At 53.2% G+C, this 26,015-nt stretch overlaps 3 protein-coding genes across 4 annotated transcripts; 1 reads left to right on the top strand and 2 right to left on the bottom strand.

The window, feature by feature from the left end:
- Positions 1–3,931: 3,931 nt before the first annotated feature.
- Positions 3,932–8,109, bottom strand: RND2 (Rho family GTPase 2). The gene is made up of 5 exons (XM_049636193.1): positions 7,920–8,109; positions 7,347–7,434; positions 6,433–6,542; positions 5,527–5,661; positions 3,932–5,287 (listed from the first exon to the last, which is right to left on the bottom strand). Exons 1-5 carry the CDS (start codon positions 8,019–8,021, stop codon positions 5,033–5,035), a joined length of 690 nt encoding a protein of 229 aa, XP_049492150.1. The 5' UTR covers positions 8,022–8,109; the 3' UTR covers positions 3,932–5,032.
- A 1,360-nt stretch (positions 8,110–9,469) lies between these two features.
- Positions 9,470–16,686, top strand: VAT1 (vesicle amine transport 1). The gene is made up of 6 exons (XM_049636180.1): positions 9,470–9,988; positions 12,964–13,171; positions 13,577–13,747; positions 13,859–13,948; positions 14,715–14,956; positions 15,107–16,686. Exons 1-6 carry the CDS (start codon positions 9,581–9,583, stop codon positions 15,188–15,190), a joined length of 1,203 nt encoding a protein of 400 aa, XP_049492137.1. The 5' UTR covers positions 9,470–9,580; the 3' UTR covers positions 15,191–16,686.
- On the bottom strand, positions 14,513–25,887 carry IFI35 (interferon induced protein 35). Of its 2 annotated transcripts, XM_049636184.1 has the most exons (9): positions 25,650–25,887; positions 18,504–18,605; positions 18,010–18,157; positions 17,831–17,937; positions 17,546–17,732; positions 17,345–17,451; positions 15,706–17,135; positions 15,048–15,216; positions 14,513–14,848 (listed from the first exon to the last, which is right to left on the bottom strand). In XM_049636184.1, the coding sequence occupies exons 1-7, from the start codon at positions 25,668–25,670 to the stop codon at positions 16,944–16,946; spliced, it is 864 nt and encodes a 287-aa protein (XP_049492141.1). In that variant the 5' UTR covers positions 25,671–25,887; the 3' UTR covers positions 14,513–14,848; positions 15,048–15,216; positions 15,706–16,943. The 2 variants fall into 2 exon arrangements, with proteins under 2 accessions (XP_049492141.1, XP_049492140.1); XM_049636183.1 differs by having other exon boundaries at positions 15,048–17,135.
- Positions 25,888–26,015: the final 128 nt, after the last annotated feature.

The following is a 26,015-nucleotide window of genomic DNA, read 5'->3' as shown; positions in this document are numbered from 1 at the left end:
TCGCTGCAGTCTCTTTCCTCCTGTTCTAGGCCTTGGTTTCCCTCAGTTTCTCTCCTGTGTCTATTTCATCTCGTTCCTTCCCCCTATCTTTTCCTTCCGATTTCCAGGCAGCCAGGATAATGACTAAACTTCTAATTAACCCCTGCCCTAACAAGGGTGGGTCTGGCAGTAGAGGCAGCAATTTTGAAACTACCTTGGTGTGTCTGTGTTTGGGAGATAGGTGGGGGGAGAACTGATATGTGTTGGGCCTTTTTTTTTGTTTGTTTTTTTTAAGAGAGAGCACGAGTGGGGGAGAGGGGCAGAGGCAGTGAGAGAGAGAATCTCAAGCAGGCTCTACACTCAGCACGGAGCCTGACATGGGACTCAATCCAACAACCTGGAATCATGACCTGAGCTGAAATCAAGAATCAGACATTCAACCTACTGAGCCACCCGGGTGCCCTGTGTTGGGCCTATTGTAAGCCAGGCACTATGACAGACACTTGACATAGTTTATCTTATTTCATCTGTTCAATCTTGCAAGGTAGATGTTCTTAGAGACAGAGTAAGAGAGGCTCGGAGAGGTTGGGAACACCCAGCTGGCAGATGGTAGCTGTCTAACTCCCATATCCCGGTTCTTCCACCCCACACCGTGGCATAGGAGCTAAAGTGGGGTACAGGGCCCACTGATTCTGGGCTCATGGGAGGCACAACCTCTCTGAAAGAGGCCACTGCTTTTTTGCTCCCCCTAGGCTGCACCTGCCTTTCCCCACAACCATCTCTACCTTCTGGCTCCCACCTTCCTCTGCGCCCCTTCTGCATGGTGGTGAAGTCTCACAAATGCAAGCTTAGGCCCCTGGGGGTCTGGGGAGGCAGCAGATCAAGAGGGAGAAAACCCACAAACCTAGCCAGACCCTGGAGGTCTCCCTCCTGCTGACACCCCCTCCCAGTTCCCTGTTTGTCCCTCCCCTTTGTGGGTCAAACTTGCCAGCATCTGCGTCTGTCTCATTGTGCTCTGGGGGAAGGGGAGAGTCGGGGGGTGAGTGGGTGTCTGTGTGCATGAACATAAGGCCTCCGGGTTCATTCTGACACTGAATGAAAAACTCACCAATTATTCGTCCAATCTCATTAATATGCAGACAGACATCTGTTATTTAGGAGTCAACAGCAGAAGCATTTTCTTGGGGGGAGGAGCACTTATGTACGTGCCCCTTGTTTCTTCGGCTGCTGGGGTGGGTAGCTGCTTGGGAATCACCACACCCGCCTGGACCTGGAGCCTCTCCTCCCTCTGACCCTCACCCCCACCCATGAGGAGAGGGAGTGGGGGATTTACTAGAGATGAAGGCAGACCTGGGAACTCAGCTGGAGGGGGGAAGCGGGGAGAAGGGCTGCACTGTGTAGAAGGAACTCTTTTGTTGGCAGAGAGGGAAGTGGGGAATAGTGCAGAAGAGCTGAACCCCTTTCTTGGGGAGCCAAGTGTGGAGTAGGTGGAGACAGCTGTACCAGGATTGCCAGCCAGGGTCCTGATGTCCCCTGAGAACCTCAGGGACATGACCCTTTTCCCCCAACCTCCCTCAGCCTGCAATGTACACTCAGTCTGAGTGTATCTGGGGTGAGGTCACCATGGCAACGTGGGGTTCTCACCCAGAGACTTCAGTTTATGGGGGAGTTCAGAAAAATGGGGGCCAAAGGACTTCAGCCTTTGGAGTCATTAAAGCTCTCTCTTGCCCTCAGGGTAGATGTGGGAGCATCTACCGAGACCTCCCCCTTCCTGTCTTTTGGCCTTCCTCCAGCCTTTGAATCCAGAGCATAAGAAACCCCCTTCAAGAGGCCTTTCCTGATTCCCTTGGGCCCGGATCAGAAGCAGTCAGGCCTGGATGTCTAAGCTGTAAGGAATAAAGGTTCACTTATAAAGGGTCGAACAGCTTTTCTGCATCCGTTCTCCTCTCCGAATCTTCCTCAACACAATGAGACAGATGCGGTGATCGGCTCTTTTCCAGGTGTGCAAACTGAGGTCAGACAGGTGCAGAACCTCACCAAAGGCTCCCCAGGGAAGAAGTGGCAGAGCTGAGACCCAGGCCCTCTGCCTCCAAATCTCAAGCTCTTTCCGGGACTGTCCCTTCTGGGAAGGCTGGAGTCCCAGAGGGAGGACCCTCAGTCAGCTGAAGCATTTCAGGGGTTAGACCCAGTCCCTGCTCCTACCCCCCACCCCTTCCTTCTCCCTCCTCCCTCCTCCCTCCAGAGCAGGCTGATTGCGAGGTTAAGAAACACTGGCAGCATCTCAGCGTGATTAGTTGTTTATTTCATTAAATGATTAACGAGGCTACATTGTTTCCCAAACGGGTGTCTAATTTGTGGGGGAAACAGCTGCAGAGGAGGAAGCTGGGTCTGACTCCTGCATCTGGGGTGGGGGTGGGGGTAAAGTTCCCTCCCTCCAGCTTTCAGGGGCCTTTGAGGATCTAGAAACAGCCCCATTCCCTTCTCCCACCCATTGGGCTCCTCAGCCCAGTGGTATAGCCTCCTCCCAGGAAATAAAACGTCTGGCAACTCAGACCTGCAGAAGAGACCACAATCTGTTCCCGGCGGTATTGGAAGTGTATTACACTTTGGGGGTTCCCCCCAATGATTTATTTTCCTAATTATGTTTGCTTTAGGCGGATATTGAAATGCATTTGCATTCCCTGAGCAGGGCAGGAGAGGGCAGTTGGGAGAAGAGAGAGGCCCAAACACTCTGCGCATTGGTGGCTATAGGCTTGAGTCTGCTTTGTATCAAACCGAAAAGGAGAAAAGAAGCCATGGCCAAAATCCCAAGTTGATGGTGTGGCAGGTCCCTGTGGGGGAGGGGTCAGTCCTCTGGGACCAGACTGAGAGCCACCTAGCTGGGCCCCAGCCCTCTCCAGCAGCCCCAATCCACGCCTCAGGGTGCTGGAGGAGGGTCCTGGAGTCAGCCCCTAACCTCAGTTTGGGTGCCCAGTACCCATGAAGCTGTCTCAGAATCCTTGAGATTAGCTGAGATGGACTGGGACAGGGTCCTGTAGGACAGGGAGGGAAAGGGGTGTCTGATGAGCCAGCAGTAGGTGGGATTTCCTTTCCTCTCAAGACTGGGCCCTGGCATAGGGAAGGAGAATCCGTTTTAAATGACACATCTCAGAGCCAAATCCCCCAGCCCCCATCACCTCATCCAGATACGCATCCATTCCAAAACCAAATCTGGTCACTTCATTCTCTGCTTGAAATCCCTGGTGCCTCCTCACATCCTCAGAATGAAGTTCTGGCTCCTTTGTGGGCCCTGAAGTGGCCTTGATCTACCTTCCCAGCCTTGTCTTCTGCCCTCCTCGCCATGGCAGCCCCAACCGTGCCACATTCATTCTCATCTCCATGTGTCTGCACATGCTGTACCCTCTCCGCCCAGAGTGCCTTTCCTACCCCTTCCCTGCCTGGCAAACTGCTCTTCAACCCTCAGGACCTGGCTCAGAGGACTGGCTCCTGAAGCTGTACGGAGCTCCCGCAGACAAGGTACTGTCACACCTGGGATACCTCTCATTGGGCTGGCCTCCAGAGCACAGAAACTGGTCCTTTCAGAATCCAAGCCAGTGTCTGGCACACAGTTGGTATTCAGTACATACTTACTGAATGAACGAGGGAAGGATGGGCTGTGAATTAGGGGGGATCCCAGCAGATGGGAGGATAAGGTTTGTGTGCCCTCCCAGAGTGTGTCTGGAAGGACTGGCTGGGGCTGGGGGGGGAGGGGATGGCCAGGGATGGTTCCTGGGGGAGAATGTCACCGAAAAGAGGCCAGTGGGACCAGAGCCAGGGAGGGAATACAGGACAATGTGAAACCAGACTCCCAAGAAAACAGACCAGTACTGTCTTTCCTGACAACAAGAGCTCTGGCCAGCCCCTCCACTGGCTTTCCCCCTCTGGGGGGGGGGGGGCAGTGACCCTAACTCACGGCTGATGTTCCCTCCAAAATCATCAAGGAGCTCAGGATGGAAAGAAGGTGAGAGCCCCTGCCCTCACCTCCAAGGGACCCCAGAATCAAACCATTGTCTCCTTGAGTAATTTCATTGCACAGAAGGGTCAGCTTCTGTGCTGTGGAGGCTTTTGATACTCTCCCTACCCCCACAACTCCCAGGACACCAGCAGATTCCAAGCTGGGGGATGGAGATGGTGTGCAAGGGGCCTGGACCACTTCAGCAGGACCCCTCCCACACAAGCAGGTGGCCCCAGCTGGGCTGAGGAATGAATTGCACATCAGTCCACTTAAAAACCCCTAATGGCCTTAGGATTGTCTGGCTCATTAACTGAGATGAATATTCCCAAGACCTCTCACTCCCCCACCTCTGGCTCCTAAAAGGACACTGCTAATCTGACCCAAGGCTTTTTCCTCTGCTCCAACTATGGGCATAGATAAGAAAGTTCTTCCTGAAGTCTAACTTTCCCTCCTGCTGCTAGAGATTGATAGATTGGGTTTTTAGAAAGCAACAAAACTAAAGCCACAGCTGTTTTCCATGGACATGGGCTTTATTTGGGGACAGTTGCAGGAAGGGATTGAGGGAGCTAGGACTGTGGGTAGAAGGGGGAAGGACTCAACTTGCTTTTTAATTTAGTGCATGTTGCCTGGAGGTTAGGATGAGTGAGAACAGCTGTGGAAGGGAAAGGAGAGGAAAAGGGAAGGCCACAGAATGGACACTTTCCTTAGGGAAGGAAGCCAGGGCCAGGATATGGGTACTGGGGGTGTGGAGGGAAAGCACCCTTCATATACTAAGATTCAAACCAAAGTCACTACTTGATGCCAGCTTCCTCCACCCCTGCCCCCCAGCTCCCAGCCCAGCTCCCTGTCCTGCTAGCTTCCTCAGCTTCCTGTGGAGAGGAGGGGGATAAGGATGTGGGGATGGTGGCCCCTTCTGCCTTCAGCTCTCCTGACCAGGAGAATCCCTCACTCGGCCTGTCCTGAAGTCCCTGCCAGAGTCAGGAGGTCAGGAACCAGGTGCAGAGGGGAACAATTGAGCCCTTCGCCACTGCTCCTTACACTTGGCCCCGCCCCAGCCCCTCACATGAGATTGCAGCTCTTCGCTCTATCCTTGTGTATCTCGCTCTCGGTCCCGGTCCCCCGGTCCGGCCGGCCTGCCAGCTGAGCGGATCTCTGCAGTCCACGGCGTGAGTCAGTACGACGAAGCTGCCTATGGCCACGGCCAAGGGAGGCCACTGTGGCCACGTGGAAGACGTCCCTGACGCTGCGCTCAGAGGACCGGGAGGAGCACTCCACATAGGACACAGCCCCTACCTGCTTGGCCAACACGGTGCCCTGGAAGGATGGAGTGCATGGAGGAAGTTATGGGGCTTAGCCTGCAGCTCAGCAATGGACAAGGGAGGCTGAGGGCAGTGCGGGGTGGCGTGGCGGGAGGGGGGGTGGGAGGTCAAGGGATCAGGTCATAGGTCAGAAGCCAGTACAAGGGATGGGCCAAGCAGGGTGTTTTCAAATCAGAGATAGGGGCAGAGGTGAGAGGTCTAGGCGGGGACTAGGTCAGAGGTCAAGTGTCCCACCTGTTCATGTGTAACGGGGATAAGCCTCTGCTTGGACAGCTCCCTCAGTGTGGCCAGGTCCGTGCGCATGTCCAGTTTACAGCCAACCAGCACAACCTTGGCATTGGGACAAAACTCCTGAGTCTCCCCTTGCCACTATTTGGGGGAAGAAAACAGTTATGGAAGGGTAGGTAGAGGCACACAGTGAACCCTACTCCATGCCAGGAGAACACCCTTCCTCACATCATGCAGAAACCATGCACCCCTCCGTCTGGACACCCCCGCATGAGCAAGGAGGTAGGGATGGTGGCCTTTGGCTGAAAGTAGGATGCGGTGTAGAAGAAGGGGAGGGAGGAAAGGGCTGGGGAGGGGCTCTAGGGTCAGGGGCCCTGCTTCTACCTTAGTGGCCATGAAGGGTCTAGCAGTCTGAAACCTTCCCATCCCCGCCCCCTGTCCCAAATTTGTTCCTGGGAACAGACCAATCTGCCCTTCCTCCACCTGGAAACTAGGGCTGCTTTAGCTGACTTCTGTCCATTCAACGTGGGCTTTTCTCCTGGAAACAGAGGCCTCAAGAGGAGACCACAGGGCTCTTCTGAGCTCCCGGAGCAGCATTCCCATCCCCTCCATCTGGGGCTCCCACACCCAAGGAGATGGGAAGGATGGATAAGGAATCCCTTGAGTACTTCTCCTTGTTCTCCTCTATCTCCCCCTAGATGCTGGATCCAGCTCTGAGGACTGACTTCCAGGAAGAAAGGGTGGGGGGTGAGCGGTGGATGGGTGAGGAGGATGGGGAAAGAGGAGAGCTTCACACACTCTCTAGCTGATGACCATGCCCCAGCCATCACTCCCTCCTCCAGGCCATGTTGTGTCAGAACCTTGGTTTCTGGTCCCCCTCAGTGTAGCCATCCTGCTTCCCCAGACTCCCACCTTCTTGAGGACACTGTCCAATGTTTCTGGTCGGCTAATGTCGAAGCAGATGAGCACAGCATCTGAATCAGGATAGGCCAGAGGCCGGACGTTATCATAGTAAGAAGAACCTGAGAGAAGACAGGGAGGGAGGGGACAGACAGGGTCCTGTGTGGGTGGGAGGCCTGGAAGGGAATGGGAGACCTTACCAATCCTGACCAGGGGATGCTAGAGGCAGAGGATGGAAGAGAGCAGGTATTGGTACCCATCAAGGAGTCTGGGTTTCTTCAAGGAGGGGCGTTGGCAGAGGGAGGTTAGATGGCAGAGAACAGCTCTCCACTTCCCTAGGGGTTTCTTTAAAAGTAATCATTCTTAATCTTTTCTGAGTCTTTGAGAAGCTCATGAAATCTCTCCACATTCTCAAAATTTTGCATGTGCTTTCTGAGCTTTGACTGACGTCTTCTACAGCCCTCCCCGGGGGAGCTGAGTAAAAATAAAAACCTCCTCCTTTTTTGGAGGAGGGGGAGGGGCAGGGGCAGAGCTCTCGCGCAGGCTTGGGACAGCTCAGATTTCTATACTTCTGTCTATAGAAGCAGCTCCTCACTCCCCGAAGAAATCCTAAATGCCTTTCCTAAACCCAGCCCTTCCTCCTAAGGAACATGTTCCAAAATAAATCCATTCCTCACAACTTTCCCAGGTAGGCAGAATCCAGCTGAGAAGATCAGATACGGGGCTTTCTCCCTCCCTCAGGACAAGGTTTCTATGTGTCTCTGCAAACTCTACCTCAGTTTCTCTTGCTTTAAGTAGGAAATTGATTTTCCTTCCTTCTAAAATTGGATGGATGGGCTGGGCATACCTGGAGCCTAAGGGTCTAGCCAAGGGATGGGTGAGGGTAGGGGCCTTGGAAGTCAGGGTGACCCCAGGGACTTGGCTACCTGAAGTGTCCCACATGTTGAGCTCAATGCGGCGCTTGTCGATCTCAAAGCTCGCGGTGTAGTTCTCAAACACGGTGGGGACATAACTCTGCAGACAGGGATGGGTCAAGATGAGATCCTCCAGTCTTCATCCCAGACAAATGCCCTCCTCACTCCCACACACCGTCCAGCCCGGCCCCTGGACACAAGTTGGTCTGGTGTTGGGCAAAGGGGAGATCCCGGGAGCGGCTGCCTCAGCGGAATGTGTGCTAGGCTCCCAGACCCTCTCCCGGTCCCTTCGGCCCCGAGTTCTTCCTCTCTCCAATGCCCAGGACCCCCGACATTCCCCTAGCGTCCCCTCCTGGATCCTCTGGTTCTCCGAAGCCCCATTCATCTCTCCCTGCTCCCCAGTTCCTCCCACCCCAATCCTCTGCAGTCCTTCCAGAGTCCCCAGCGCCTCCCTTGGTCCGCGGTCCTCCGAGTCCCTCTCTCTCGACCCTGGTTACCCTGGCACCCATTTCCGTCCGTCCCTAGGGCCCTAGTCACCCACCCCCGCGGCCTCAGCGCCCTCCTCCCTAGACGCGGGTCCCTCACCCCGGGGTAGGCGTCCTTGGCGAACACCTGCAGCAGCGCCGTCTTGCCGCACTCCGCGTCCCCCACCACCACGATCTTGCAGCGGCCGCTCTGCCCCTCCATAGTCCCGGCTACGCGCCGGCCCCCTGCGCAGCCCCCCTCCGGGGCCCCGCTGCCGCCTCCCCCGCCGCTGCAGCTGCAGCCGCTCGGGCCGCCGACACCGGCATCTCGCGGGCCCGCGCCGAGCCCCCGCCCGGGGCCGCGCCCCCCCCTCTGCCCCGCCCCCAGCCCGACGGCCGCGCCTCCGGCCCCGCCTCCCGCCAGCGCAGCCGGAGGGGGCGGGGCCCAGAGGAGCCGGGCGGGGCCCGGGGAATGCCAGGGCTGGGAGCCGGGTTCCAGCGCTCGGGTGTGATATGAGGGACCCCCTGTGGGTTTGGGGCAGGGCGAGTCGGGCTTATTTGACTGTTTTGACTGCTTTGGGGATGGGCGCGGGGCAGAGTTTGAGCGAAGTTCTGAGGGGTAGGGTGAAAGCTGCAAACGCGCGAGGCTCGGGCCTTCTGCGTGCCCACGCGTGCACGCCGGTGTGCTAGTGCGGACACGCGCGGGGGCAGCCATCCACTTCCTGAACAGGAGGGGGGCGCGAGATGGTAGGAGAAGGAGGGAGTCTTTTTGGTTTGGTCTCGCCCCCCACCCCTCCACTCTCACGTCCCGGCAGGGAGTCTTGGGGATAGGAGGGTTTGGACTCCAACACACCCACCCGGACAGTGGTGACATCATGGTTCCAGTCCCCATGGCAACGACCGGCCTAGTCTGGGGCTGGGGTGGCTTAACGGAGGGCTTGGACTAGCAGGCAAGTGTGGACTGAGTTTCTCCAGCCTGGCTCAGGGTGGAAAGTTTTGGGGTAGCTGCGTCCTCTGGTGGATACTTCGGGGAGACAGAGATGGGGAGGAAGAGGAAAATAAAACTGCCCAGAATGACAGCCCTGCTGGAGCGAGAGACAAGCCCTAAAGTCATTTAAGGCTTGATCCAGAGTCTAATGATTACTACACAACTGTTTTTGCATTTGCATGGCATCTTTTACCTTTTAAAGGCGCTTTGTTTTACATCGGTTATACTCGATTTAATTTTATCTTTTAGAGCGAGCAATATCACCATTTTACAGAAGGGAAAGTTGAGGCACAGAGCTTTAACAGTCGGATGGAAAGTTTTAAAGACTCGGTCTCCCTGCTCCAAGTTGCCACTGCAAGACCACACGAATGGGTTACATATGGGTAGAGTCAGAGCCTGAGGAGCAACTTAGTTGGGTTCTAGTCCACAGGTGGCTGGCTCCCCAAATCTAATGTAAGCTGAGGTTTGGGGATCGTTCTTCAGATTGTCCTTTTACATATTGTTTAACTTGCGTAAGGTTTATGATGAATAAATAAGCAAATTAAGCAGCAGTCTGAATGACCTTAAGAATGCCCTCTCCAGTGTCTGTCTCCAGATGTTCCAGGTCTTCACTTTTCGCGCTCCTGCAACGCCCGCGCTGTGGCCCTTTAAGTCGGAGCGCGAGGCCCCGCCCCCGGCCCGGCGCCCCTCCCCTCCCTCTCGGAGTCCACCGCCGCAGCTTCTCCCGACGCGCGCCCCGCCCTCCCCAGCTGTGCACCCTAGGTCCAGCTGCGCGCACGTCGGGAGTCCCAGACATGTCCGCGGAGAGAGAGGTAGCCGAGGCGGCCACCGTGGTGGCGGCGGCCGAAGCAGGGGCCGGAGAAGACGCCTCTTCTCAGCCCCCAAAAGCTGAGGCAGCTGGCGACGCCCAGCCACCCGCGGCTTCCGAGGGGGCCGCCGCCGCGTCGCCGCCGCAGCTCCGCTGCCTGGTGCTCACGGGTTTCGGCGGCTACGACAAGGTGAAGCTGCAGAGCCGGCCGGCCGTGCCCCCGGCCCCCGGCCCCGGCCAGGTGACTCTGCGCGTCCGGGCTTGCGGGCTCAACTTTGCCGACCTTATGGCCCGGCAGGGGCTGTACGACAGGCTGCCGCCGCTGCCCCTCACTCCGGGCATGGAGGGCGCCGGCGTCGTGGTCGCAGTGGGAGAGGGAGTCAACGACCGCAAGGTGAGCGGGCCACGGCAGGGCAGGGAGAGGCTGCCCAGGCCTTGGGGCAGTGGAGCTCGAGTGGGCGGGGGTCGGGGGTGTGGCAGGGCGGGGGAAACTGGCACTGATTCAGATAGAAGGGCATGGAAGGCTTAGGAAAGGAGCCTGTGTTCCGAAGGCCCTGGAGAACTGGGTGGATATTGGGGGGTAGGGAGTGAAGATGGAGTTATCGCCCCCTCCTCAACCATTTCAATTGCGGCCGCCGCCCAGAAGCGGCGGCCGTGGCTGTGTATTGGGGTGGGGGGGGGAACACAATAAGGCACCCACGCGCATGCGCACAATCACCTTGCCACCACCCCCTCTTCGCCCCCCTCCCCTCGCTTAAAACCACACCTGTACCCTGGCCCACCAAACACTGCCTGGGTAATTGTGGTCTGTGACCCTGAGTACCGATTAGCGCCTCTTTCCCCGAGGGAGCTTAAGGAGCTATGTTGTCAGGGTTGGGCGGGGACGCATGACCCTGCCAGAGCCCCAGTCACATGCAGCCCCGTGGTCTGTGGGGGTGTGAGGAGGCCCCTCCCAGAGCACGGCCAAAGAGATGAGGCACGCCCATCATGGAGGAGAGGGAGCTTGCCACTCGCCCTCCCGCCGGCCTCACGCTGCCCCTCTGCTCTTGGGGTTGGCGGGACGAGATTCGGTCTCTGGATCATTGTCTTAGGCTCTCTGTATCCCGTGACTTCAATATCTCCTCCTCCAGTGACTCAGCCAGAGGGTCACGACCCTAGGCTACCCTTGCGAACGTCGGAGGGAGGACAGAGAACACCCCTCCGCCTTCCTCGAGGAGGACCCTCACCTCGGAAACCCCAGCGGTGTCCATTTGGACTGGGGGCGGGGGGGGGCTGTGGTACCGGGAGCAGGTTGGCCCAGCTCTGCCGGTCTGTTTCTCTTTTTGTTTATCATTAATCTTGGCCATAAACCCGGACACCAGAGAGGGAGTTCCAAATGAGCAACTTTTTGAGAGACTTGGGGTGAAGCTTTTGCACGTCGTTTGTTTGGGGGTTTCATTTTAAATCAGCCCCCTGCAAGACAGGCCCCTCAGATGCAGCCATCCTCTTCGACCTGCTAGTCCCAGATCCCAGAGCTGGAATTCTTGGATTTATTGTGTATGCAAACATCTCCTCCTTAAAGGACTTCTCCCTCAATTCAGCTCTGGCCCCACCCTTTCCACTGACTTCTTAGTAATTCTTGAGAAGATACTAAGGAATTTTGTGTGTGTGTTGGGGGGGGGGGGAGTTGTAGTTCATGTTTGAAGGCCACCCACCTAACCTCCCTCCCCACACTTTCCGCTTAGTAAATACAGGATATCCTGTCCAGGGCAAGAACCTGATGTAAGAGGCTGGATTCTGTGGGGAGAGCCCTCCCTCCCTCCTGATGTCTGGACTGGGGAGAGGTTCATGGCTCTGCCCTGTGATGGGCGAGGGGTGGGTATTAGCCTGGATAAGTGAGCCTTGTCCTGAGCCAGATCATGACGGGTCCAGACTGGTCACGACCCAGGCTGGCCACACTGCACTTTCCAGCACTCCTGGGCCATTTCTGAGTCTATTGGTCCTGAGGTCCTAGGGTGGGATGTTTCCATTCCCCAGACCTCATCTCAGGCCAGCGCTTGCAAGGCAAGATCCCAACCTGCATCCTCTTTGTTAATGGAGTGTGGGGACATGAAAAGGGGTGTGTGTGGGAGTCCCATCCCCTCTTCCCATGCATCCCAAGTCTCCTTAATATACAGAATTTCCATCATTCCTGGCAGGGACAAAGACAGACTCGGATTGTCCTGGAATAGCACTCACACTTCCCTCTCCATGGGCTTCAGAGAGTGAGGAGAGGCCTTCCTTTCTCCTGAGATTGCCACCTTTCCTCTGCTCTCCTCTTGACTCCAGATGCTAAGCTGGAGGGAAAGATTCTGCTTTCTTTGCCCCCTTTCCCTCCTGTAATGAGGCTCTTGTGCAGGTGGCTGAGAGAGTGGGGGAAAAATGCTTCTTCCTGGTGGATAGGGTTGTGTAGCTGTCCTTGCCCATCACCTCTCCCCCTGACTCTGGGTGAAGGTGTTTTCTGGGCCCCCAGTACTGGCTCAGGAGGTGATTGCACCCAGCCCTAGCTGCTCAGAGATCTTTAGTGGCACTTTACCATTCTTATTATTTAATACTACGAACTGCTTCCAGACACAGACACTTGGGCTAAAAATTACCAAATGATTTTTTTGCCACTTACTCATCATAACTACCCTATTTGACAGACAGGAAAACTGGGGCTCAAAAAGGTTAAATAGTTCTTATTTGCCCAAGGTCACACTGTTCGGTAAACAGCAGAGCCCATCTTTCTTTAACCAAAACAGTTTGATCTCTTTAACAATACTTCATGCTGCCATAACTGTAAGCTTGTGGCATTCAGGGATCTTACACAATAGTGAAGTATAAGATCTGTAAAGTAGAGATAAGGACAGTCTCTACCTCAAAGAGCAGGTAAAGATTAATTGAGCGTTTATATATAATAGACTTATAGCACTTAGGGGCACCTGGGTGGCTCAGTCCATTAAGCGTCCAACTTTGGCTCAGGTCATGATCTCACGGTTCACGAGTTCGAGCCTCACATCAGGCTCTGTGCTGACAGCTCAGAGCCTGGAGCCTGCTTCATATTTTATGTCTCCCTCTCTCAGTGCCCCTCCCCCACTCACATTCTATTTCTCTCTCTAAAATAAACATTAAAAAAATTATAATAGACCTACAGCACTTATAATAGGACCTGGCCCTTAGTAAGCACTCAGTAAAGGTAAGTTAGTATTGTTTTTGATGGTATTATTATTATTACTATTACCATGACTACTGTGACTGCTTCTATCTCTACTTCATTGCCAGGAAGAGGCCCTTGTACATAGCAGGTGATAAATCACCAATGGGTGAATGAGCAAGGGACTGAATGCTGCTCTTCTTCCATTCTTCAAGGTGGGGGACCGGGTGATGGTGTTGATCCGGTCAGGCATGTGGCAGGAGGAGGTGACTGTGCCCTCAGCCCAGACCTTCCAGATGCCTGAGGCCATGACCTTTGAGGAAGCCGCTGCCTTGCTGGTCAATTACATCACAGCCTACATGGTCCTCTTTGACTTCGGCAACCTACGGCCTGGCCACAGCGTCTTGGTACACATGGCTGCAGGTGACAGTCCCCCTCCCTTTATGCCCCCCTCCTTACCCCACCCTGATTTCCTTCGGGCCCCTTCCCTGCAGCCTGTCTGGACGGTTGTCATGGCAACACCAGGCTGCCTCGGCCTATGGCTCCCAGAGGCCTCTGCAGTATTGTTGCCGTGGTAACATGCAGGCACCAGGTCCAGCCTGGTGTGCTATCCGTAGCAACGTGCCCTCACCCGGCACCCCCCTCCTTTGCCAGCTACCCTTCCCCCCAATTCTCAATCATGGAAATTGGACATGGTTATGAGGAGAGAAAGCCTCAAAATGGGCCCAGGCAAAATGAAGGTGATGAATGGAGTCCTTGAGAGGCAAGAATGGAGAGCGGTGGCGGGGTGACTCCACATCCCCTCCTTATGAAAGTGTCTTGCTGCAGGGGGTGTGGGTATGGCCGCCGTGCAGCTGTGTCGCACAGTGGAGAATGTGACGGTGTTCGGAACGGCTTCGGCCAGCAAGCACGAGGTGCTGAAGGAGAACGGGGTCACACACCCCATCGACTATCATACGACTGACTATGTGGATGAGATCAAGAAGGTCTCCCCCAAAGGTGGGATCGGGGTATGGGTATGGGCAGGGGCAGGATGGCACAGGACAGGGATGGGACACTCCAGATCTGTGGATCCTAATGCTGCCTCTGGGCCCCCCTACTCTGTGACAGGAGTGGATATCGTCATGGACCCTCTGGGTGGGTCAGATACTGCCAAAGGCTACAACCTCCTCAAACCCATGGGCAAAGTGGTCACCTATGGTGAGTTAGTAGGCTGGGCATGGAGGTGGGAAGCAGGGTGGGTCTGAAGGGTAGGATGCAGGGGCCCAGGGACTCCAGTGCTCGAGGGAGCATCGGGTTAAGACTGGCCTGGGTGATGCATTCAGATTGCTACCTCTGGTGGGGGGCAGCTACTCTCATTCTCTTTCACTACTGTTCCTGTGAGTCACAGTGCATTCTGTGTTCTCTCTGTGCTCCTGTTTGGGGATTTTTCCAGATGCAAAATCAATCAGCCTGCCTTCCTTTGTCCTACCTTCCTGGGTTTCTTGGTCAGGCTGCATTTTCATTTGCAAAACGATTTCACACATGGGGCACCTGGGTGGCTTAGTTGCTTAAGCATCTGACTTCGGCTCAGGTCATGATCTCACAGCTCATGAGTTCGAGCCCCACATTAGGCTCTGTGCTGACAGCTCAGAGCCCGGAGCCTGCTTCGGATTCTGTGTCTCCCTCTCTCTCTGCCCCTCCCCCGCTCACACTCTTTTTGTCTTTCTCAAAAATAGATTAAAAAAAGAAAGAAAGAAAAACTATTTCACACACACACAATCAGCAAGTGAATAAAGATTCAGGCAATTTTTGAGTCAGCTGGAGTCCATTTGGGCCTGGCAGCCAGCAGGTGGGGGATTATCCTGTCACTCCCTGGCACTGCTGTGGATGATTGTAAGAGGCCCAGAGGGGGTGGATGAGCATGGATTTGGACAGGGATGTGCCCAGCACCTGGATTCACGGGCCGCGTCTCCTCATCCCTCAGGAATGGCCAACCTGCTGACGGGCCCCAAGCGGAACCTGATGGCCCTGGCGCGCACATGGTGGAACCAGTTCAGTGTGACTGCGCTGCAGCTGCTGCCGACCAACCGCGCTGTGTGTGGCTTCCACTTGGGCTACCTGGAGGGTGAGGTGGAGCTAGTCAGTGGTGTGGTGGCCCGCCTCCTGGCTCTGTACAACCAGGGCCGCATCAAACCCCACATTGACTCCGTGTGGCCCTTTGAGAAGGTGAGTGTGATGGCTGTGCAGGGAGGGCCGGAGGAGGGTCCCCGCAGGCTGGGCTCCCAGGGGTAGGATTCCTGGGAAGAGGAGGGCTCACCCCTTTAGGCTGGCTCTCTAGAGGGGCCGGATGGCACCGGGTCTTGTCTTCCTCTCCAGGTGGCGGATGCCATGAGGCAGATGCAGGAGAAGAAGAATGTGGGCAAAGTCCTCCTGGTGCCTGGACCAGAGAAGGAGAACTAGGGCCGGGGCTGGCAGACCCTCGGGACCTGGGAAGAGAGAAGCTAGGGAGCCACGTTGTGTTGGTCACCAGACTCTCTTACATTTCATCCTCCTCATAATGCTCTGCCCACTTGCCCCCAAAGGTCTCCGTGGTGATGACCTCTCCCCTGCCCTGTTCTTTCTCCTTAGGCAGGGCCCCCTCCCCCCTTCCTGCCCTCCGAAGAGGTTGGGAAGTGACCACTTGGATGTCTGGGCCCTGCCAAGGGGACAGGGAGGGTCAGAGGGAGGCCGGCTGCTTCCTGCCCCCACCCTTTCCCTGGGCCTGCTGTGCTGCTTTTGTGCCAAGGTTAGCCAGTCCTTTTCCGTCCAGTTCTGTGTGCTTCCACCTCTGCCTCATCTCCCCTCCTGCCCCTGCCCCACACTCCCCTCCCCAAAGAATCGAAATGTCAGCTCAGGATATGGGGCCAATTTGTGTGAATCCAGCATGTCCCTGTCTCGCCCTCCTGTCCCTTCAGCCCAGGCCAACTGGCGCCCACCTCTGAACTCTGTTGCCTCGTTGCATGGCCTTGTCCTCTGGTCCCCGTCTCCTTGAGCACAGCTGGGTTTCTTCCACCTGCAGGTTTTCTGCCACTCTTAACCAAGGTTGCCTCTTACAACAAGGGTGGGAATCTGACCTGCTTCCCTAGGTCACGACTCTGTGGGAGGGACACAGAGCCCCCCCCCTCCGCCCCATCCTTCACTGAGTTCTAGTGGATTTGTTCTCAGTGCCTTAGCAACGGAAAACCTGTGCTTGCGTGTGTGGGTGGGTGGGGGGTCCCTGTCTCACATCTCCTCCTCCACCCCTGAACTCCCCAGTGCCTTCCTCGTTCTGGTGGAGGTGGGCTTTTGCTGTCCCACAACACTGCCAAAAATCTGTGTGTGTGCCAGTGGGGGCGGGGGGCAGCCCCTAGCCTCCTGGGGTCTGTGCCGTGTCCCGTCTCTGGGGCTGTCATTTCTCTCTGGGTGGTTGAGGGGAAAAAGGCAGGGTGGCGTTCTCAGCCTTGCAGATAAGTGTGGCATTTACCAGCCAGAGCTCTGAGAGGCAATGCCATCTGTTTCTTGTTCTGGGACCAAAGTAAAAATCGAAGCACATTTCTTGTGTAGTCGAGGGAGGCCCACTGCCTTCTCAGAGCAGGAGGGCAGCTTTTCAAACTCAGCCCCAAACTTTGTTTACATGGGTGGGGAGATGGAACAGGGGAATAAGGAGGGGGGTGGTTAGGACCTGGGCCACCGGAACCAAAGTGGGGACTTCCTGGCGCAGGGGTACAACTCCCTCCGCTCTCTGATACGGAATTAGGGAGGGTTACTGCCCAGCTATTGCCAATGGGAGGTGGGGGGAGGGGCTCAGCCTCTTCAGTGTCTAAATGAGGCCTAAATGTGTGAAGGGCGATTTCTGCTTTTGTGTACCCCACCCCGTTACTGTTACCGAAGCTGCCTTTGTGTTTGTGTCAATAAAAAGCCAAACCCTGGGTCCTGGATGTTGCCTCCGAGAGTGGAGGGGAAGGTGGGCTCCTGGAAGGTGAGGGTTCCTCCTTCTGTGCTCACATCAAGTTTCCTTTCAGGAAATGAAATGAGAAGAGGGTCACGCCACTTTTATTGTTCTTGGGCAGCATTTCATAAGCCATAATCCCTGCCGCTGTTGACCAGCACGATCTCTTGCACCTGTGCGCCCAAATCCAGCCTGGTTTGAGAGGCTTGGCAGGGGTGCGGGTGAGGGGATGAGAAGGGCAGGCTCTTAGCCTGACGTGGTGGTGAAGACCGCCAGGCCCCGCTGTCCTGGGGGCACGACTGTTAGGGCCTCCACCTCCCCACCTCCACGGGAGGGCTTCTGGAAGTGGATCTCCAGGATGTCCTGAAGCTCCGGGCCATCCAGGACGTCAGGAATGTCGAGCACCAGCACTGACTGGGGCACTGGCCGGAACACGATCTGGAAAAGGAGCCAGGAGATGGGCCTGGTTCATGAGAGTCAGGGACTGGGGGCAGGCAGTACCCCTGGGGGTCTGGGAAGGGCCGGGAGGCCTGAGAGGCTGGCTGGCAATGGGGAGGGCAGTGGAGTCAGGGGACTCTGATCCTTTCTTGGGCAAGTGCCAGGCAGACAGGTTCCTGGCCCAGCCACCATTTCACCTTCCCACTTACCTCAGCCTTCTGGATCTCCCCACTTAGGAAGGGAGAGATTCTCAAAGGGAAGCTTTTCGTGCCCAGTGGCACTGTAAACTGGCCAGCCTGGCACAGGTGCTGGGCCACTGTGGGGACAGAGAGGGATGGACCTCTAGCATCAGGGCTTTTCTCCCCTGTGGCCGGATGCATCAGCCCCAGTCTTGTCGGCAAGACCCTTACCTGCATCCTTAGTGAAACTTAGCACGACACCACTTTGCAACAGCTTCCGACTCTCCACATCGCCACCCCCATTCCTGGACTTGCCAAAGAAGATCTCCAGCTTGTCCAGCAGCTCCTCCTCACTCAGCCTGAGCCCTGCAGGAAACCCACTGACCAGCACACTCCTCCTGCTTATCTGTGTGGACACCTAGGGACAGACAGGAGGGAGAGGTACAGCCCCACTCATCCCCTGTGCCCAAGTGCACGGCACCCCCTGCATGTCCCAGGACGCTGCAGTCCTGTCACCTGGATGGTGGTCACCACGGGCAGCTCCAAGGACTGGACTTGCACCCGCAGCCGGCACTCATCGATGTCGATCTTATGCTCCTTTTGTTGCAGCACCCTCTTGGCCACTGGGTCGGGGGAGCAGGGTCAGTACTGGGAAGCCTCCCAGCCTCCCTCCCAGGGCCTCTGTGAGAGCTCACCCTTGGGATCGTCGAAGGTGACCAGAGCAGAGCCTCCAGGCAGAGGGTAGCAGATCCGTAGTTTGGAAACCAAAGGCTTGGACCCTTCTGTGCCCTGCTGAGTGTGTCCTCGGAACACCAGCGGGACCAAGGGCACCGGGAATGGGACCTGGAGGTGGGGGAGGGGAGGCTGATGCAGCCTTCAAGGGTGGGAGAGGCCCCACCACCCCTAGAAGGAAAGCGTTCCATGGAATTGAGGCCGGGGATGAGCACACTTATTGAAAGGAGAGCTGGATAAACGGGTGGATGAAGGTAGGTCAAGCCTGTAGGAGCACTTTCCACACAAGATGTTGCTTTGTCCTCACAAGCCTGCAAGTTTGGTAGCTCAGCGTCACAGATGAGAAAACAGATCCAGAGAGTTCAAGTGCCATACTGGAGGTCATGCAGTGAGGAAGTGGCAGAGCCAGGAGAGAAACTGGTTCTTTCTACCACACCACGCCCCTCTCCCAGCTTACCTGGTTGTGGTGAGGGAAGTCCCCAAATTCCCTCCTCCGCTGCTGCAGCTGCTGCAGCCTCCTCTTTAGTCTGGCCTGCTCCTCCCGAAGGGCATGGAGAGCCTATTGGGGTGGGGGAGACGACCAGACTTCCATCTGCCTTCCCAGAGAATGAGCCCAGGGGAAAGGGACCCGATCCTGGACTCTCCCACAGCAGAGCTCAGCTCCGGAACAGCCCAACCCCTTTCCCCTGTCCCGGGGTTGGCCCTGGCCCACTCCCCTCAGGATTTGGTTGGCCTCATCTCAGCTGGGGGAGGGGGACAAGCGGAGGAGCCCTTGCAGCAGCCACAGCTGCGTTGTTACAGGACAGCTTGCATTTAACAGACACCGAGCTCCTGCTGTGCGGTGCTGGGCACTGACACAGGGCAAGGGGGGAGAAGAGGCTAGCCCTCGGGTCTGTACAAAACACCACCCAAGACAGTGTACCCTCACATGATAGACTGTGGAGGACATCAGGAGTATGGAGGAGGGACAGTCCCATAGGGCTTAACATAACTAGGGAGGCCTCTGGGAGGAGTGGGGGCTTAGAGTGGCAAAATGTCATAGTATTCACTAACTTTTTTTTTTAATGTTCATTTGTTTTTGAGAGAGAGAGCTTGCATGCACATGCATGCACACATGAACGGGGGAGGGGGAGAGAGAGAGAGAGAGAGAGAGAGACAGAGAGAGAATCCAAAGCAGGCTCCACACTGTCAGTGCAAAGTCTGACATGAGGCTCGAGCCCACAAACTGTGAGATCATTACTGGAGCTGGAGTTGGATGCTCAACTGACTGAGCCACCCTAGGTGCCCCAGCTAATGTTTATTGAGCACTTACTATATGTCAGGCACTATGCTAAGCTTTAATTAAAAAAATTTTTTTGAGAGCACGCAGGAGTGGGAAGAGAGAGAGAAATCTCAAGCAGGCTCCATGCTCAGCATAGAGCCCAATGCGGGGCTCGATCCTATGACCCTGGGATCATGACCTGAGCCGAAATCAAGAGTCAGATGCTCAACCAATTGAGCCATGCAGGCACCCTGTGCTAAGCGTTTTACGGCTTTTATATGGCTCAATTCTTGAAACAACCCTGTGAAATAAATTCCCTCTTATCCTTATTTTATAGATGAGGAAACTGAAGCTCAGAGAGGTTAAGTGACTTGCTTGAAGTCATTCAGCCCTATGCAGTCTGACTCCAGACTGCTAATCTGTGCTTTACAGTGAAGAAATCAAGCCCAGGGTGGGGGAACAATTTACCCCACATCTCCTAGCTTGTCCCTTGACTGCCATTCTTTCCACTGCAGCAAGCAGCCTTTCAGGCTGGGTGTGATTTGGAGCAAGTCCAGAGACAGAGAGTGACAACATGGGCAGGGGAATGACACCAGGGATACGAATAAATGCACCTTTGTTTGTGGGATGAAGTAGATATTAGCTGGCAGAGTTCACTCTGTGGTTGGGAAGCCTGATAAATAAGGTCAGCTCAGAGAAGTGTGAGCTCACTGGGGAAGGCGGGACTCTGTCCTAGTCATCTCTGTATCCCCAGTGTTCAGCAGAGTTCCTGGCACAAAACAGGCATTCAGTAAATGTGTGTTGAATGAATGAATGAATGAATGAAGTGAATTAATGACAGAATGGGAGTATATTACAGAGGGCATTGAATTATTCAGTGTGAGTTCACTCTATTTTAAACAGACAAAAACAAGGGCTTGACCAAATAATGCTGGTTTATGAGTAGTGAGAAAGGTACCTAGTTCTTTATATGCCTACAAACAAGGTGTCTTTAAGGGCCAGTTAGATGACATCGGTGAGTCCAGGGAGCCAGTGTAGACCATAGGGAGCGCTAGGGACTCACAAACTGGAGAGAGCATGTCCCCGCTAAAGTGGCAACTTCTTCTCAGCTCCAACCAAGATTTTCTTCTCTTTTCTAAGTTATTTATTTATTTTGAGAGCAAGAGCATGTGCAGGAAGGGGGAAGGGCAGAGAGAAAGAGAGAGAGAAAATCCGAAGCAGGCTCTGCAAAAGCAGTGTGGAGCCCAATGTGGGGCTCAAACCCACAAACCATGAGATCATGACCTGAGCTGAAACCAAGAGTCAGACACTTAACCAACTGAACCACCCAGGCACCTCATCCAACCAAGATTTTCTCACATGGGAATGTGGTTCCTGTATCCCATTTCTTCTTTTTCTTTTCTTTCTTTCTTTTTTTTTTTTTAAAGTAAGCTCTATGCCCAACATGGGGCTTGAACTCATAACCCCAAGATCAAGAGTCATGTGCTGTACCAACTGAGCTGCCAGGTGCCCCATATATTCCCGTTTAAAAATATATATATATTTATTTATTTGGGGGGAGAGTACAAGCAGAGGAGCGGCAGAGAGAGGGGGACAGAGAATCTGAAGCAGGCTCTGTGCAGTGAGCCCAATGTGGGACTGGAACTTACGAACACCAGATCATGACCTGAGCCGAAGTCGGACACTCAACTGACTGAACCACCAAGGTGCCCCTCCCCATATCTTCCCATTTTTAAGGGAAATAAAAATCTGAATTTTTATTTGAAAGAGATAATTCAATTTAAAAATATATGAAAAAGTAAATTAAAAAAAATGAAATTCATTTTAAGATGTTTTGAACTAGATTCAGTCCTAAGTTTATTCTCTTTTTACTTCTGCTTTAAATCTTGATCTAAATATACATAATTGTTTGAAAATCTAGTAATTAGCAATGCTATTTAATAAAATAACTTTTAGTGGCACCTGGGTGGCTCAGTTGTTTAAGTGTCCAACTCTGGGTTTTGGCTCAAGTTATGACCTCACGGTTTTGTGGACTGAAGCTCCACATTGCTCTCCGCACTGACAATACAGAGCCTGCTTGGGATTCTCTCTCTTCCTCTCTCTCTCTCTCCCTCTGCCCCTCCCCCACTTCTGCTATCTCTCACTCTCTAAATAAAATAAACAAACAAAATTTAAAAATAAAGATAAAATAAAATAAAATAGCTTTAAAAAAGGGCACCAGGGTGGATCAGTCATTTAAGCATCTGACTCTTGATCTTGGCTCAGGTCATGATCTTGCGGTTTATAAGTTTGAGCCTCACATCAGGCTGTGCTCTGATGTGACACAGAATCTGAATCTGAGCTGTGAGCACAGAGTGTGATGTGGGGCTCGAACCCATGAGCCATGAAGTCAGATGCTTAACTTACTGAGCCACCCAGGTGCCCCACTATAGAGTTTTTTTAATGTTTATTTTGAGCAAACGAGCGAGAGAGAGTGTGGGTGCATGAGCAGGGGAGGGGCAGAGAGAGAGAGGGAGAGAATCCCAAGCAGGCTCCATGCTGTCAGTGCAGAGGCCCACTTGGGGCTTGATCCCATGAACTGTGAGACCATGACTTGAGCTGAAATCAAGAGTCAGACACTTAACTGACTGAGCCATCCACACGCCCCTAAATATAGAGTTTTTAAAAGAAGCATTGGAGCAGGGGAGTTCAGATCTAATATAAGTAGGGGATGGAGAACTAGTGAAGATTTCTGAGGGGGGTGAGGTGGTGGACATGGTGTTTAAGAGAGCAACTTGGCAGCCATGGCACGATGAGCTGGAGCAGCGGGAACTGGGGAGGGACACTCTGAGGTTCTAATTCCTCCTGACACGACACAAGCTGAGCTGGACCTCTGGCAATGGGCATGCACGGGTGAGCACATTTCAGGAAGCAGGCCTCCAGACTCTGTGGATGTTTATATTAAGGAGACGGAGAGGACAAACTGGAGAGACAATGCCAAGGTTGTAGACTTGGGGGTCAAGAATTTGGTAGAATCCACTGACCCAGCAGGCAAGGGAAGAGGGCAAGTGGTTATTGGGGGCCTGCCAGGTGCTGGGCACAGTTGGACTCCGTCTCATTTTAAGTATCACAGAACTGCCTCCTGTCTCCAAGTTCCAACTGGAACTTCTCTCTTATAGGACCCTCTTAAGGACAACACAAGCTGACTGTAGTCACTTACATGAATTCAACTATATATGCTATTATTTGCGTGACATGATAACATGGTCTCCTAAATGTAAGCCAATGTACATCTGGTGCTTAACCGAAAAAAACTGCAATCCATTCTACATGGAGCTCACTGAGTGACTGTAAATTCTGGATACTGTAGGGGTGAGTTAATGATTTAAGGTTAATTTTGACTACCTACATTCTTCTGCCTTACTTGCGAAATTTACAACCTAACCACCCCATAAGATAAAATCTCCTGCTGTCTATGTTCATCATAGGGTATTGGGAGGCTGTTCGGCATAACAGTTAAGAACACAAACTCTGGAGACAAACCTCCAACGCTTACATCCAGCTCCTTTTAGTACTGCAAGACAATGAACAAGTTATTTAACTCTCTGTGCCTTGGTTTCCTTATCTGCAAAATGGACATAATAGCAATTTCCACCTATAATTTTGTTGGGAACAATGGTGCCTGGCACACGATGAGTGCTATGTTGAATGTTTCCTATTTTATGAATCCTCATTTTATATGAGGAACCTGAGGTTTGTCAGGGTTAATTAATGAGCCAAAGTAAGTCAAACTCGAGGCCATTGAAGACACATATGGTCAGGGACAGGACTTGGTGGAAATAACTCTGGGTTGGAGCAGCATGTGTATTGGAAGAAGTCAAAAGGAAGGAAGGGCTCTGTGAGGGACAGAGCTTTAAAACTGTAATCTTTGGGGCACCTGAGTGGCTCAGTCGGTTGAGCGTCCAACTTTGACTTAGGTCTTGATCTCACTGTGAGTTCAAGCCCCAGCACTGGGCTCTCTGCTGTCAGCACAGAGCCTGCTTTGGATCCTCTGTCCCCCTTTCTCTCTGCCCCTCCCCATTCACACTCTCTATCTCTCAAAAATAAATACACATTTAAAAAAAAAAAAGGGTAAAAAAAAAGAAAAAAACAAAAACAGCCCAAAAGAGAGGTGTCCAGCTGGCTTAGTCAGTAGAGCATGCAATCTTGATCTCAGGGTCTGAGTTTGAGACCCAGGTTGGGTAGAGCTTACATTAAAAAAAAAAAAAAAAGCCAAAAAACAAAAAAAAGCCCACACGAAAAAAGTCAAAAATAAATCTACATGTCCAACTGTAGAGGAATAGCCTAATAAATATATTACGTAGCAATTAGAAGACATTAAAGAACATTTAACAATATGAAGAAATACACTAAGCTAAAAAAGCAAAATACAAAATAAAACTGTACAGAGTGTGATCTCTATTCTGTTGATTTAAAAAGTTTCATTTCAGAGGCACCTGGGTGGCTCAGTCAGTTAAGCATCTGACTCTCGATTTCGCCTCAGGTCATGATCTCATGGTTTTTTAGTTCAAACCCCACGTCAGGGTTTGTGCTGACAGTACAAAGCCTGTTTGGGATTCTCTCTCCCTCTCTCTGTTCCTTCCCTGTTCTCTCTTTCTCAAAATAAATAAATAAACATTAAAAAAAAAAAAGTTTCCTGAAGGGCTCCTGGGTGGCTCAGTTGGCTAAGTGTCCGACTTCAGCTCAGGTCATGATCTTGCAGGTCTGTGAGTTTGAGCCCCACATTGGGCTCTGTGCTGACAGCTCAGAGCCTGGAGCCTGCTTCAGATCCTCTGTCCCCCTGTCTCTCTGACCCTCACACCCTTCTCTCAAAAATAAATGGACATTAAAAAAAAGTCATAGGGGTGCCTGGGTGGTTCAGCTGGTTAAGTGTCCGACTCTTCTTTTTGGCTTTGGTCATGGTTGTGAGATCGAGCCCCAGGTTGGGCTCTGCTCTGAAAGTGTGGAGGCTGCTTGGGATTCTCTCTCTCCCTGTTTGCCCTCCTCCCCCACTCGTACTCTCTCTCTCAAAATAAATAAAAATAAACAATAAAAAAAAGTCATAATAAAAAAGTCTCCTGCACCCATTTTAGAGGTAGGAGTGAAATGGAGGTGAATCAAGATAATCTTGGGGAATAGGGGTTCTGAAAGGTTGGCAATAATATTAAGAATAACAAACACGTATTGTAAGTTTAGGAGGTGCCAACCAGTGTGCTAAGTTTTTACTATATTGACTTATAGATTATCTGCTTAAATTAAAAAAAAACTTTTTTTACATTTATTTTTGTGCCATGAGGGAGATAGAGCACAGTGGGGGAGGGGCAGAGAGAGAAGGAGACACAGAATCCGAAGCAGGCTCCAGGCTCCGAGCCATCATCACAGAGCCCGACGCGGGGCTAGAACTCACGGAGCGCAAGATCATGACCTGAGCCAAAGTTGGGAGCTTAACCGACTGAGCCACCCAGGCGCCCCAAAGATTTTTTTAAAGTAATCTCTAAACCCAACGTGGGGCTCGAATTTACAACCCTGAGATTAAGAGTTTCATGCTCCACCGGCTCAGCCGGCCCTGAGCCTGTGATCTTTCTTACTACATTTGAGGGGCAAGTGAAAAATTCCCAAGCAAGAAAGACATCTGTGTATTTATAACAGATGGGGTAGTATCAGGGAGGGGGGAAAAGGAAGAAACTGGAAAGGGGAGGAGATGCATTCATTTAACAGCTGTTTATTGAGGGCTGCGTGCATGCCAGGCACAGTGCTGGCATGGTGAACAGGCTGGACGGGGGACCAGTCTTAGTCTAGCAGGAGTAGGATCATTCACAGGTCAGGAAAGGGAGGAGCACAGCACACAGTGGGAAGGTGAGCTCTCAGAGGAGAGACATGTCTCCCTGTGACCTGGAAGAGGGCCTAAGATTCAGCTGACATCAACAATAAGGTGAGGAACTATCTATTTCAACTCTAAGATGAAATATAAGGAAGCAAGTTTGTTGGGCAAGATCTCAGGAGATAAGGGTGTGAACAAGTCTTACACTTTTTGGGTCATAAAACCCTTTGAGTATCTAACAAGAACTACGGATTCTCTTTCAGAAAAATGCACATTCACACAAGAAATGCTTGAGCTCCTGAGGTGTAGGTTATAGAACTATCTTTGAGGCAGTGGGTTAGGGGAGAGGTAATCCCCGCCACATTTCTCCCCAGTCCTTCAGCAAGTCTAAGAGATGAGCAGAGAGGGGCTTGGCCACCAGACCCGGAGATACCTGCAGATTTCCAGCCGAGCGAAATGCTCCTCTGCTTCTCGCCCCTCCCCCCAACACTCTCCTCACTTACGGCATCATGGGTCACTGACATGGGCCTGGGGTCCGGCTGGCAAGAGTTGTGGCTTCGGAGCCAGGCACAAAGTGGCAGTGTCCACAGCGACAGAACTCTTGCTTGTACCTTCTGATGGGCTTTAGTCTCCTCTAAGCCGGACCTGAAATACACTTCTGATGTAGAACCGGCAGGCTCTTTGCTTCCACTTTCATTTCACCAAAATCCCTGCCCTTCGGTGTTCACACGCCCCCAGCTGGTTTCCCCACCCCAGGGAGGAGCCTTTCTGGTCTCGGAAGTTGACTTCACCCAGATAGGTCTCAGGGGAGTCTACCCATAAACATAGGCAAACAGAATGTGGGCCCCAACCTACCCCTCATTCTAACA

This window comes from Panthera uncia, chromosome E1, assembly GCF_023721935.1.
Source record: "Panthera uncia isolate 11264 chromosome E1, Puncia_PCG_1.0, whole genome shotgun sequence".
NCBI classification, from domain to species: Eukaryota; Metazoa; Chordata; class Mammalia; order Carnivora; family Felidae; genus Panthera; species Panthera uncia.
Note: the sequence above shows the minus strand (reverse complement) of the source record. Positions and strands in the feature narration are given on the sequence as shown.